At 41.1% G+C, this 12,674-nt stretch overlaps 1 protein-coding gene across 9 annotated transcripts in view; it reads left to right on the top strand.

Moving 5' to 3' along the window:
* TBC1D2 (TBC1 domain family member 2) overlaps positions 1 to 12,397 on the top strand; it is a 74,749-nt gene extending 62,352 nt beyond the window's left edge. For all 9 annotated transcript variants that reach the window (XM_056569765.1, XM_056569748.1, XM_056569753.1 and 6 more), the window contains 4 exons: positions 1,286 to 1,406; positions 1,534 to 1,719; positions 9,349 to 9,470; positions 11,849 to 12,397. In XM_056569765.1, coding sequence (XP_056425740.1) covers positions 1,286 to 1,406; positions 1,534 to 1,719; positions 9,349 to 9,470; positions 11,849 to 12,065 — 646 coding nt within the window. In that variant the 3' untranslated portion in view covers positions 12,066 to 12,397. The remainder of the gene's footprint in view (positions 1 to 1,285; positions 1,407 to 1,533; positions 1,720 to 9,348; positions 9,471 to 11,848) is intronic.
* Positions 12,398 to 12,674: the final 277 nt, after the last annotated feature.

Below are 12,674 nucleotides of genomic sequence, written 5' to 3'. Positions count from 1 at the left end.
CCTCCAATATGGCTGCACCAGGGAACTTCCTGTTTTGGTCCGGTCTGCAAAGCCTTCCCCTGTGCAACACAGGGCGGCTCTTTGCGGGAAACACCGGACCCAATTAACCGTTTCAGGTAATGACTCTCTACAATGGCAAATAACAGTCTTTTCTTCACCTTCCCCTCTATTTTACAAGCGCCCTGAGTAAAACACTTTTCATAGACAAAGTCCCGTACACTTTCTGGCGCAAACTTTATTCGCATGCGATTCTTGCGGACAATACTGGACACAATTCAGACTAGGGGGGAGGACTTGTGGCATAAGGCACACACCCGTATCCTATTCGTGATTCCAAAAGTTGTGGTGGCGGGGTGTGAGGTGCAGGGCAGATGTTGTTACCCTAGGGGCAGATGTTATTAACCCCTTTTATTCGTGACGCCAGGGCATGGTTTAACCTATAACCACCTGAAGGTATAACGATAGATCCTGGGCTAGGCACGGGGGCAATAAAGACTCTGATGCCAAGTTACAGAGGGTAGACAGTTGGTAAAGTCTATACAGTTCTGCCAGGGCCCAAGGAGGTGACCAGTGACTCAGAGACCTTAAGGGCTTGCTGGGACTTGTACTAGGACTAGGCAATTTAGTGCAGGCCATTTATTATTGTCTTTAAAACCTTTTTGTTGCTTATATTTGGTTCATGAAATGTCACACATGTGCTAAAGCTATTTTTTTGGCAACTTTTCTTGTAAACAAAAAGCTACAAACGATGTTACAAAAGTCAATTTCAGTTTTCACTTTGCAGTGGTAACAGATTTATCAAATGCGATTGTCGCATAAAAAGTAGCAAACCCCTCCAAAACACCGTTAATCTAAACCAGCCTAGACCTGGCTTACAAAACTGCCTTTGAAAAGCACTTTAAAAAAGTTGCACAAAAAGTAGCAGGGAAGAGGAGTAATCATACAATATGGTGTTCTGAGGGGATTTATAGATTTTTGCTTACTTGCGACAAATGTATCAAGCCCCCTGTGATAGTATGAAAAATATTGCACGTAAGCAAAACCAAAGCAAAAAAAATTACTTCAAAACTCCAAAGACAACAATGATAAATCTTCCCCATAGTCCCTAGTATTATTTAGTGGACTGGTATAGCCCTCTGTGCTCCACAGAGAAGAAAATGCTGATCAATTTCCCCATAAAATTTGGTGTTTTTTTAAATTATACTATAAATGGCAGATCTGTATGTATACATTATCATCATCATCACAAAAAATGGAATTACAGTATTTTTCTATTGTCATGTAGGTTAGCTGCCGTGGCCCTTTTAGTCCTGGAAGATGAGGAAAGTGCATTTTATTGTTTAGTGGACATAGTTGAAAATATAATGCCAGCAGAATATTACAGCAATAATCTATCAGGATCACAGGTAAGATTTGATTTTCTTTATTTTCCTACTGGATCTTGTTTAAAGGATGTTTATGCTGTACAACTTATATTTAAAATATATTTGCTATATATAGTATGCTGTAAAATAACTTCTCTTATTTTTCTAGGTAGATCAAAGAGTATTCAAAGACTTCTTGTCCGAAAAACTGCCTCGTTTGACTGCACACTTTCAACAACACAAAATTGATTTAGCACTTATCACTTTCAACTGGTTCCTTGTGGTTTTTGTTGACAGCTTAGTTAGTGATATTCTCCTTAGAGTATGGGATGCCTTCTTGTATGAGGGGACAAAGGTAGGTACATACAGGGGCTTATGCTCCCCAGTCTTTTTATGTGGATTATAGTAGTTAAAGAAAAAATTCTCCAAATGTGGCGCTTCTCCCATAAAAGATTTTCTTTATTTCAACATCAAAGGTACAAAGGATGGTGATGGCACTTTCAACGCGTTTCTAGCTCGTACTGAGCTCTTTATCAAGATGTGCATACAGATACATAGCCAGGACACATTATATAGAGGCATACTAATGAGTGGACAAGCTGTGGATTTGCCTGGGAAATTGGTAAACCCAGACCTTGGCTTCACTTAAGGGAGTCCCAAAATGGCGATTCCGGGACTTCCTTTATTACATAACATTATAATATTACATAAAGATTTCCAATATGATTAACTCCTTAAGGACGTAGGGCTTACCTGTACGCCCTACGCCCGGTCCCAATATTTAAAACGGGGTCACACCGTGACCCGGCATCATACCGGGTCGGTCCCGGTGGCTAATGATAGCCGGGACCCTGGGCTAATAGCGTGCGGCACCGATAGTTGATCGCCGCGTCTAAAATGAAAGTAAAAGCTTCCCGGCAGCTCAGTCGGGCTGATCGGGACTATCGCGATAAAATCGCGATGTCCCAATCAACTAGGACGCGAGCGGAGGTCCCCTTACCTTGCTCCATCGCGTCCGATCGGCGTTTGATTGCTCCAAGCCTGAGCTACAGGCTTGAGCAATCGAGCCCATATAACGCTGATCCATGCAAAGCTATGACTTTGCAGGGATCAGTGTAAAAGTTCAGTGTGTGCAGTGTTATAGCCCCCTATGGGAGCTATAACACTGCAAAAAAAAAAATGTGAAAAAAAAAAAGTTAATAAAGGTAATTTAGCCCTTCCCTAATAAAAGTTTGAATTACCCCCCTTTTCCCATAAAAAAGAAACTGTTTAAATAAAAATAAACATATGTGGTATCGCCGCGTGCGGAAATGTCTGAATTATAAAAATATATCGTTAATTAAACTGTACGGTCAATGGCGTACACGCCCCCTCCCATAGACTTGCATTGAGGGGCGGGGTGTGACATCACACGGGGGCGGTGTCGTGACTTCACGATCTTCCGTACCCGTTGTCGAGATGGACTAAGCCTGAGGACCTCCAGCGGTTCCAGAAGCCGCTAAAGGTGGGTGCTGCATGGTAGATCCCGGGGGTCCCCAGCAGCGGGATCCCGGCGAACTGACATCTTATCCCCTATCCTTTAGATAGGGGATAAGATGTCTAGGGGCGGAGTACCCCTTTAAGGTGTTAATGTAATGCCGAAACAAGGATTATGGTTTCCCGTGCATTGAGTAAACTTGGGTGCATCCCATTATTCTCGCTATGCTTGCACTTCTAATTAATGTTATTTGACAGTTTGAGAAAACAGTTCAAGATGAACTATTCGCATATTGTTTGCGCATCCAATTTATGCTGTTTGACCATCCGACAATGATGGAGGGAATTGGTTAGTTGTATAAAGTAGTAGATATTCATTTTTCAGTGTATTATTTCTGAGTTTCCCACAAGTTTGTCCACTATTATCAAACTATACAGGGGCAAAAAATAAATTTACATTTATCCGTTTTTTAACAAGAATGTGCTATTATTATTGTATGCTTTAGGAGAAATATATATATACATTTATCGTTTTTTTGCAGGGATGTACTATTTATGCAGTATGCTTTGGGTTGTATTCGTTAAATTGTTCCATTTCCATTCGTTAAATTGTTCCATTTCCATTCTTTAAATTGTTCCATTTTTTTTATGCTATTATATGGGCGCAGGGATGTTGGTCTTGACCAGGGAGATATGATGAACTAGTTGAAAGGAGCGGGGGAAAAGAAGGAATTGTTGAAAAAGATTTCTTCCATTACTGAATGATGGTTTCCATGATCTCTTTAAGGCCTTCTGGGGTCAGCGTTCCCATTTTGTAAATCCAGAAGACCTCTCTCTTCTGTAAAAGTTCAAATCTGTTGGTAACTGTACTAGGTATATGATCGATTGGAGTTACTTTGAAGGGTTGCATATTATTCACATGTTTAGTGGTGCAATGCCTCGAGAGCCCATGCAAGAGAAAGTGATTTCTAATATTTTGACGATGCTTGTTGATTCTGCATCTAAGAGCCTGGACAGTTCTCCCTATGTACTGTTTACCTCAGCTACAGTCCAGGAGATATATCACATAAGGTGTATCACAGGTTAGGTGGTATTTAATGGCAGAAGTATTACCATTACTTTGTGATGTAATGAAGGTAGTTCCATGGCATATTTCGTTGCAACAGAGGCAACGGGGCTTGACACATCTAAAGCTTCCTTTTGTTAAAGTGTTGCAGGTTTTTTTCTTATGCTGTTTTAACTGGCTCGGCGCCAACAGGTTTTTAAGAGTAGCTGATGTTCCATTTGTTTCTCATGACACTTTTGATGTTTTTAGCTGATTTATTAAATACTGTAATAAAATTACACTGGTCTTGGAAATCCTTGTTTGAGGATTTCTTTTTAGTAACCAGACAATCTGCTTGCGAGTGATTTTTTTTGCCTTTTCATATGCATGTGCTACCAATGTTTTGGGATATCCCTTAGCATAAAATCGTTTTTTGATTTTAGTTGCTTGTTGTTTAAATGTAGAGTCTTCCATGAAATTATTTCTTATTCCTTTTAGTTGGCTGTATGTCATATTTTTTATCCGTTTGTCATAATGTCCTTTTTTGTAGTCCAAATAACTGTTTGTATCAACAGTTTTTAGGAACGTGGAAGTAATAAATCTTGTGGCATCGTGTGTGATGCATAGGTCCAGGAATTCAATCTGTAGGTCACTGGAAGTCATGGTAAATCTAATCCCCCAGTTGTTATCATTTAGGGAATTCAACAGACTTAAGGCAGATTCCTCTGGGTCATCCCTCACGAAGATGAGATCGTCAATATAACGACGATATAGTTTAATGCTCAGATCTTCTTTACCCCAAACATGCTCATCTTCAAAGGCCCCCATGAATAAGTTGGCATACGAGGGGGCCACTTTCACCCCCATGGCAGTCCCTTTGATTTGTTGGTATGTCCGACCATTGTACAGAAAATACCGTATTTATCGGAGTATAACACGCACTTTTTAGGCTAAAATTTTTAGCCTAAAGTCTATGTGCGTGTTATACGCCGATGCACCCCCAGGAAAGGCAGGGGGAGAGAGGCCGTCGGTGCCCGCTTCTCTCCCCCTGCCTTTCCTGGGGTCTAGAGCCCTGCTGCCGGCCCTTCTCTCCCCCTGGCTATCGGCGCCGCTGCCCGTTCTGTCCCCCTGACTATCGGTGCCGGCGCCCCATTGCCGGCACCAATAGCCAGGGGGAGAGAAGCTGCGCCGACAGCCAGGGGGAGAGAAGGGGCAGCGGCACCCATTGCCGATGCCGCTGCCCCGTTGCCTCCCCCATCCCCGGTGGCATAATTACCTGTTGCCGGGTCCGCGCTGCTTCAGGCCTCCGGCATGCGTCCCCTGCGTCATTGCTATGCGCTGCACGGCGCGGTGCATGAGGTCAGTGCACCGCGCCGTGCAGTGCATAGAAACGACGCAGGGGACGCACGCTGGAGGCCTGAAGAAGCGCGGATCCAACCCCGGCAACAGGTAATTATGATACCGGGGATGGGGGAGGCAACGGGGCAACGCCGCTGCCCCTTCTCTCCCCCTGGCTGTCGGCGCCGCTTCTCTCCCCCTGGCTATCGGCGCCGGCAATGGGGCGCCGGCACCGATAGTCAGGGGGACAGAACAGGCAGCGGCGCCGATAGCCAGGGGGAGAGAAGGGCCGGCAGCAGGGCTCTAGACCCCAGGAAAGGCAGGGGGAGAGAAGCGGGCAGCGACGGCCTCTCTCCCCCTGCCTTTCCTGGGGGTGTATCTGGGTATACACGCGCACACACGCACCCTCATTTTACCATGGATATTTGGGTAAAAAACTTTTTTTACCCAAATATCCTTGGTAAAATGAGGGTGCGTGTTATAGGCCGGTGCGTGGTATACCCCCATAAATACGGTAATTGTTATTCAAAATGAACCCAAGCCCTTTCAACAGAAATTCTCTCTGTATCTCAGGGATGGTCATATCTTGTGCAAGGTATTTTTCTACAGCTTTCAGCCTTAAGGTATGGGCAATGTTAATGTAGAGGGAGGTAACATCACATGTAATGAGTTTTAAACCAGGGGTCCACGGTAAATCCATCAGCAGTTCAATCAGCTGAGTGGAATCACAGAGATAGCTTCTGAGTTTCACAACATATTCCTGTAAAAAAAGATCCAAATAGTGTGCCAGATTGGAGGTTGCTGAGTTGATGCTTGAAATGATCGGCCTCCCTTGTGGATGTGTGAGAGACTTGTGGATTTTTGGAATAAAGTAAAAATAAGGTATCCCACGGAATGTGGGGGTGGGGAATTTCTGTTCATCTTTATTAAGAATCCGAGCGTCTGCACCAGTCTTGATGATGTTGTTGAGTTCCCTTACGATCACTGGAAAGGGGTCTCCTTTGACTAGTCTATAGAATTGGGTGTCAGAGAGGATATTTATAGCTTCTTCTTCGTAGTACGGGTAATCCATAATTACCAGACCACACCCTTTATCTGCAGCTCTGAATACTAGTTCTTACTTGCTTCATAGTTCCTCTAATGCTATTTTTTCTTTTATTGACAAGTTGGAACATGGGCCCTTTTCCTTCTTCTCAGTAAGCTGCTCCAATTAGGATTGTACCAATTCATGAAAAATATTAATATGATGACCCTGTTACTGGACAGGGTAAAAAGTAGAGGGGTTTTTTACAGGTTGATGTTTAGAGATAGAAAAAATTTAAATCCTCCACTAGAGGCATCTCTGGATGAGGATACAATTGACTTACCTGAGGTTTTTGCATTCAATCATGTTGAAATTATGTTTTAATGTGAGCTTTCTGATATATTTATGCAAATCAAGGAACAATTGGAATGAATCGGGGGTATGTGAAGGGCAAAAAGAGAGGCCCTTTTTTAATAGTGAAATCTCATGGGGATTCAATGTATAATTAGAGATGTTGAAGATTTATATAGTTGATTCGTGTTGGACCGTTTTTCTCCTTGTTCTTCTTTCCTCTTTTTTCTTCCTCTTTTTCCTCGTTTTCTTCTCTTTCAAATTTCCTTTTCCCCCTCTGTGGTTGGAAGATTGGATATTGTGCTGTTGCATGCGTGGGGGGGTGCGTACTCCTTAAAAACAATCCCCATGGGATCAACTTTTAGTGGAATCTCTTTTCTTTAGTTTTTTATGATTTTATATGTATTGAATAAGTGTTGTATTTGTGTTTTTAATTTATCATTAACCAGGTCAATGATGGGTTTTCACTTTTAATCATATTGAAACTCTTTATGTAATTTTATAATGTTATGTAACACAGGAAGTCCCGGAATGGTCATTTTGGGACTCCCTTTTAAAGTGAAGCCAAGGTCTGGGTGTACCAATTTCCCGGGCCGATCCACAGCTTGTCCACTCATTAGTAAGCCTCTATATAATGTGTCCTGGCTATGTATCTGTATGCACATCTTGATAAAGAGCTTGGTATGAGCTAGAAACGTGTTGAAAGTGCCATCACCATCCTTTATACCTTTTGATGTTGAAATAAAGAAAATCTTTTATGGGCAAAGCGCCACATTTGGAGAATTTTTTCTTCAACTACTATAATCCATTTCTGCTTGCTGACCCTTTTTGAGGATCCGGTGCTCAACTGCTGACTGCTGACCCGCTCAGTGATATGCTGCTCTAGAGCATAACTTATTTGCAACCCTTGCTCATTTATACTATGGTAATACACTAGGATCGTGCTCCTCTCTCTCTTTTTGTCTCTTCAGTTAAGTCTTTTTATGTGGTTAGTCAGCATTTTGGCAGAAGCTAGGAAGCTAACTGAATATGTATTTACACCAATATTGGCCAAAAATATCAAGTAGTATCAAGGCAAAACAATTACACTTACAGTGGTGCTTGACATTTTGTAAACCCCTCAGAATTTTGCACATTTCTGCATAAACTTGACCTAAAGCTACATAAGATTTTCTGAAATTAGCCAAAAACCTTAGATTAAATTATTGTGATGTTGCCAATAATCCTGTGCAGCCATTATTGAACACATGGGGGCTTGGTTTCGGCTGCATTAGTTCATAAGCATGTGGGAATGCAGCCTAAAATTCACAAACTTTTGTAACTCACAGATATGTAATATTGTAATTTTTCCTCAATAACTATATGACCGTGTCTAATATTTTTGATTCATTTGGTTGAATTGGTTCTCTTTATCTACTTGTAAGTTAGAAAATTTGATGTAGTTTTAAGTCAAGTATATGCAGAAATATAGAAAATTCTGAAGGGTTCACAAACTGTATAGTAAGTACATTCAGTAGTTCTAAATGCCTCACTACAAGAGATTAAAAAAAGTAAGTTATATAAAACACTCACTTTTTGGCATTCTACGAAAAAAAGTGTCCCTGCTAATGTTAAAATGTTTTGATAAGCAAGAATATTCGGTCCAGCAATGTGGCCCGGCCATAGCAGTAGGTCCTTGAACCGGAGGAGCAATTAAGCACTGGTTTAATTACCATCCTGGTGCCCACTCCAGGATCCAAGCCACGGTCCAGACTCATATTTTCCTGACTTCCCCATATGTCCTCTTGCTCTGCTCCTTGGGGGCACAGCATTACTTTAAGGTCAAATAGCATGGGCTGTTGCTACTTTAAGATCAGGGATCAGTAGTTGCTGGGACACAAAACCCGAAGAAATGTCAATTTCGTCCTGTTTTGTTGAAAAAAGGATAAAATGTGCATTTTTTTATGGCGATCCCGCCATGGAACGGGACAAGGCAAGCACAGTTGTTATCAGTTGTTATTTTTATAAAAAGCTGGGACTGTTACATTCAAAATGGGATAAATGGTCAGCCGAATTAAAATGTTCTAACCACATCTTCACCCATGTTTGTCATGGTGAATCTTTCAGGAGAAATGAGAAGGGAAGATTTTTGCACCATCTTAGGCTACTTTCACACGGTCGCTGGGCTCCACCACAAACGGCCATTAAGGGTGTGTTCACATTCCGCTTGCTTATTCCTCTCCAATTCAGTCAGCAGTGAAAAACCCAATAGAGGTTAACTGCTCCAATAAAAATAAAAAAAGGGAAATTCTAATTGGAGGTTGTCGTCCAGCAAAAAACAAAACAAAAAAAAAACAGTTTCCTTCTGTATTCTGCGCAGAAAAAAACCCCAGAAATTCCGTGGAGGAATTATAAAGCAAGAATTCCTTGCTAATTCCTGAGTGTGAACATACCCTAAGGCTCTTTTTTTCTGCTTTTAACAGCCATTTGTGTGACAGAGCCCAACGGGATGCATAATGGGCACAGAGGATCCCATTCACTTGAATGGGATTCTCTGACACCCGTTATTGTGGCCATTATTCCGCCAGAAGATAGTGGGAGAAAATGACCGCGAAGCACAAATTTTTCTTCCGCTATCTTCTAACTGCAGTTACACTGCCGGGCACTAACGGCAGTGTGAAAAGAGCCTTACTAATATTGTGATCCCAAGCCTAAACTTTGACTCAAGTTTCACTTTCTTTCAGGTTATAAAACCTCTCTCTCTTTTACAGGTTATCTTTCGGTATGCGCTTGCAATATTCAAATACAATGAAGAGGAGATCTTAAAACTGAATAATGAAACAGAAATCTACCAGTACCTTTCATTTTTCACCAAGACCATTTGTGATGGCAGGTAAACTCCTATCATAATCTGGCATTCATTGTTTCATATGTTTTTATAGGACTGGAAATTAAGGTTTACATTTCAATAGTGACTTAAATGGGATGTTAGTTTTATCTGTTAACTAGAGTTAGAATCTGTTTAGTCAGGTTCACATTGCTAGGCGGAATAGTCTTCTATTTTTCCTTTTAGCAAAACCAGAAACCTGGATTCCATTAGAGGAAATCTGTCACCAGTGTCACCTGCACTAACCTGTTGGTATCAACAGGTAGTGCAGGTGAAACTGATAACAACTGTGCTTGCCTTGTCCCGTTCCATCGCGGGATCGCCGGTAATCTTCTCCGTTAGTCCAGCTCCCGGCACCGGCTTGGGGCCCGGGCGGAGCTTAGTGAGACGTCACCGCTGCTGTTCTCTAGCTGACCCTAGCTGCTCTCTGCTGGGTCTCGCAGCAGCGGTGACGTCACTAAGCTCCACCCGTGCCCCAAGCCTGTGCCCGGAGCTGGACTAACGGAGAAGATTACCGGAGATCCCCGCCACGGAATGGGACAAGGTAAGTACCATAGTCATCAGTGTAACCTGCTCTACCTGTTTGTACCGACAGTTTAGTGCAGGTGACACTGGTGACAGATTTCCTTTAAAGTCAGTGGGCTTATTATTCCTCCAATTTCATCTGTTATAAATTGGTTTATTATAGAAGCTTGAAACCAGTGTAACCTTAGTCTTTTGTTGGCTTATAAATGTCATATAGATATTTTAGAGCTAAGTATATATTTGTTTCATCTAAGACTGGATTAAACACATTTTTCTACTTTTTATTGTTTTTAATTTGTATACCCATTTGGATCTTGGGCACCAGTTTATATAAATTATTATTTATTTTATAAATGTCGTATAGTGACAGTAAATGGACAAAAATAGCATGTCCTGGTCAATATGGTTTTGTTAGTTCTAAAACTTTAGACCAGATTCACTAGAATTTTAGAAGGAACATGGATTAAAATGTTTTACAAAATTTAAAGCTGCCCTATGATCATGTATTTAGGCACAGTATTTTGCTACTATACAAAATTACTATAAAGCCACTATAAAAAAAACTTTTAAAACAGTTCTTTCAGTAGGTAGTAGAGACTGGCAGAGATAATCTTAGGCATCTCATTATGGTGAAGCATCTATTAACAGCTGCTGTACATAAAGATAAAGATGCATTCCGACCATGGTTTATGTTGTGATGTCTATAGGCAGAAAAGGTCAAAAAAGGGATGCTGTTGTACAGCCCAACGCATTGCTGAGGGGCACATAGACCTGAATTGATCAAGCGTAGTCTAATTATCACCATGTTCAGACTGTATCCCGAACATGGTCGATCATGTTTTTTGAGTCATGCAGACAGTGTATATGTTTAGAAAAGTGACTAACCATAATCACAGTTAGATGGTGGTCACCCATTCCAGTCTATGGGTCGGTTGGCAACATGCTGGGTTGATTAGCAGCATCTCTTTTTGACACATTGCTGACAGTCAGCCAGCCAGCTAGCTCTAGGTTTAAAAAAATGCAGTTTTAATGCAGCCTAAGATTCTTTGTGCATCTCTGTCACTCTCAGTACTTGGTCTAGAGACTATAATAATCTAGGGCATTTTTTGGGGTTATTTGACTACCAAATCAATTCAGCTTCCATAAAACACTCACACCCTGCTGCCATGTCTCCACAGACATTACGGTAAGAAAATAAATAATGGAGAAGTTCAAGGGGACCTGTTTTTCTGAAAATATATTATTACAGGTTATGGATACTAGACTTATTTTCAACGTTCATCCAGGGATTTATTCTGATCGCCATATTGGAGTCAGAAGTTTTTTTTTTTTAGTTCCTCTGGATCAACACAGTGGGGTTTTAAGTTGACCTCACTGGACTCTGGTCTTTTTTTCAACCTTACAAACTATGTTACTATGTAAAATGTATACCCTCTTTGTGGCCAATATAAAAACCAAAAATAATAATAATTACAAACTTTACAAAAAGAATGCACACATAGGGACATTTTTTAAGGAGCTTGCCCACTTTTGTGGCTTTAAAAAATAGCAAATTTTGATGTACACTATAGTCACATTTCTTAAAAAATCTTGTACCATCTTGTGCCATCCTAAAGACAGGAAGTGAAATCTATACCTTCTTTGAACAGGTGTCGATGTAAACAATAATTTGTGCTATTTTCTCTCTATTTTTGTGCTATTTTCTCACTTGTCTTCTAATAAATCTGTCAAAAACTTGCTGGCATAGCTCCCTCATAATTAACCCTGTCCATTTTTTCAGTTGACAGGTACAGTGTCTTTGTAACCTTTCCTATAAATCCTGTAAATAAACACGCTGTCAATTCTTTGTCACTTTGTAGGAAATTAATGAATATTGCATTTAATGAAATGAATCCTTTCCCAATGAGGCTTGTCAAAAACCGTCGTGCAGCTCACATGGAAAAATTCAAGGCAGAACTTGCAGAATTGGAAAATCTAAAACAAGAGTATGTGAAGAGTAAAGAAGAACTTAGAAGTACAGAAAATGACATGGGAGTTAGTGACGATGAAGACGACACATCAACATTTGCAACATAAGAGGCACAGTCCTTTAGGGAGTGTAGCAAATATCACTGTGTCAGTCTGTTTTAGGACCAATTCATGGATGATTAATTTCAAAGGAAATATGGGAAGGAGGAGGTGGGGGAGCCTGGAAAAATACTTTTTTAAAGTTTGTCAAGTGGCTGAGCATGGATGACATTGAAATTTAGGAAAAATGACTGTGGACACCCAGGAAAGGAAATGCAAGCAAAGTGCAATGAAAATTTTGTCCGTAATAACACAGCCCTATTGATACTGTTCTCTTCAAATGGTATAATCTTAAAAGTGCATCACATAAAATAGACTTGTTAAGTTGCACACACAGCGCATTAGAGTTTAACAAGTCCTAATCTAGGCATATCTTAGCTGATATTGTAGGGTGCGTTATCTCCATAAATATTGCTTTTGTAAACTGGCTAGGAGTCTTCTGAGTCAGAGAGGCAGGGCTCAGGGTCTGTTATGCTCTGGGGCTATACCGCTTAAGTCATGCACACAGGGCTCCTCTGCCCTTGGCAGTCCTGTGAAGTTCTCCTGTGTACATTACATTGCAAGCTGTCAATCAACAGTGTGATGTAAACGGAGAGAAGCGGTACGGCCCTGGAGCAT

This window comes from Hyla sarda, chromosome 1, assembly GCF_029499605.1.
Source record: "Hyla sarda isolate aHylSar1 chromosome 1, aHylSar1.hap1, whole genome shotgun sequence".
NCBI lineage: Eukaryota > Metazoa > Chordata > Amphibia > Anura > Hylidae > Hyla > Hyla sarda.
This window is presented reverse-complemented; position numbering and strand designations above follow the sequence as displayed.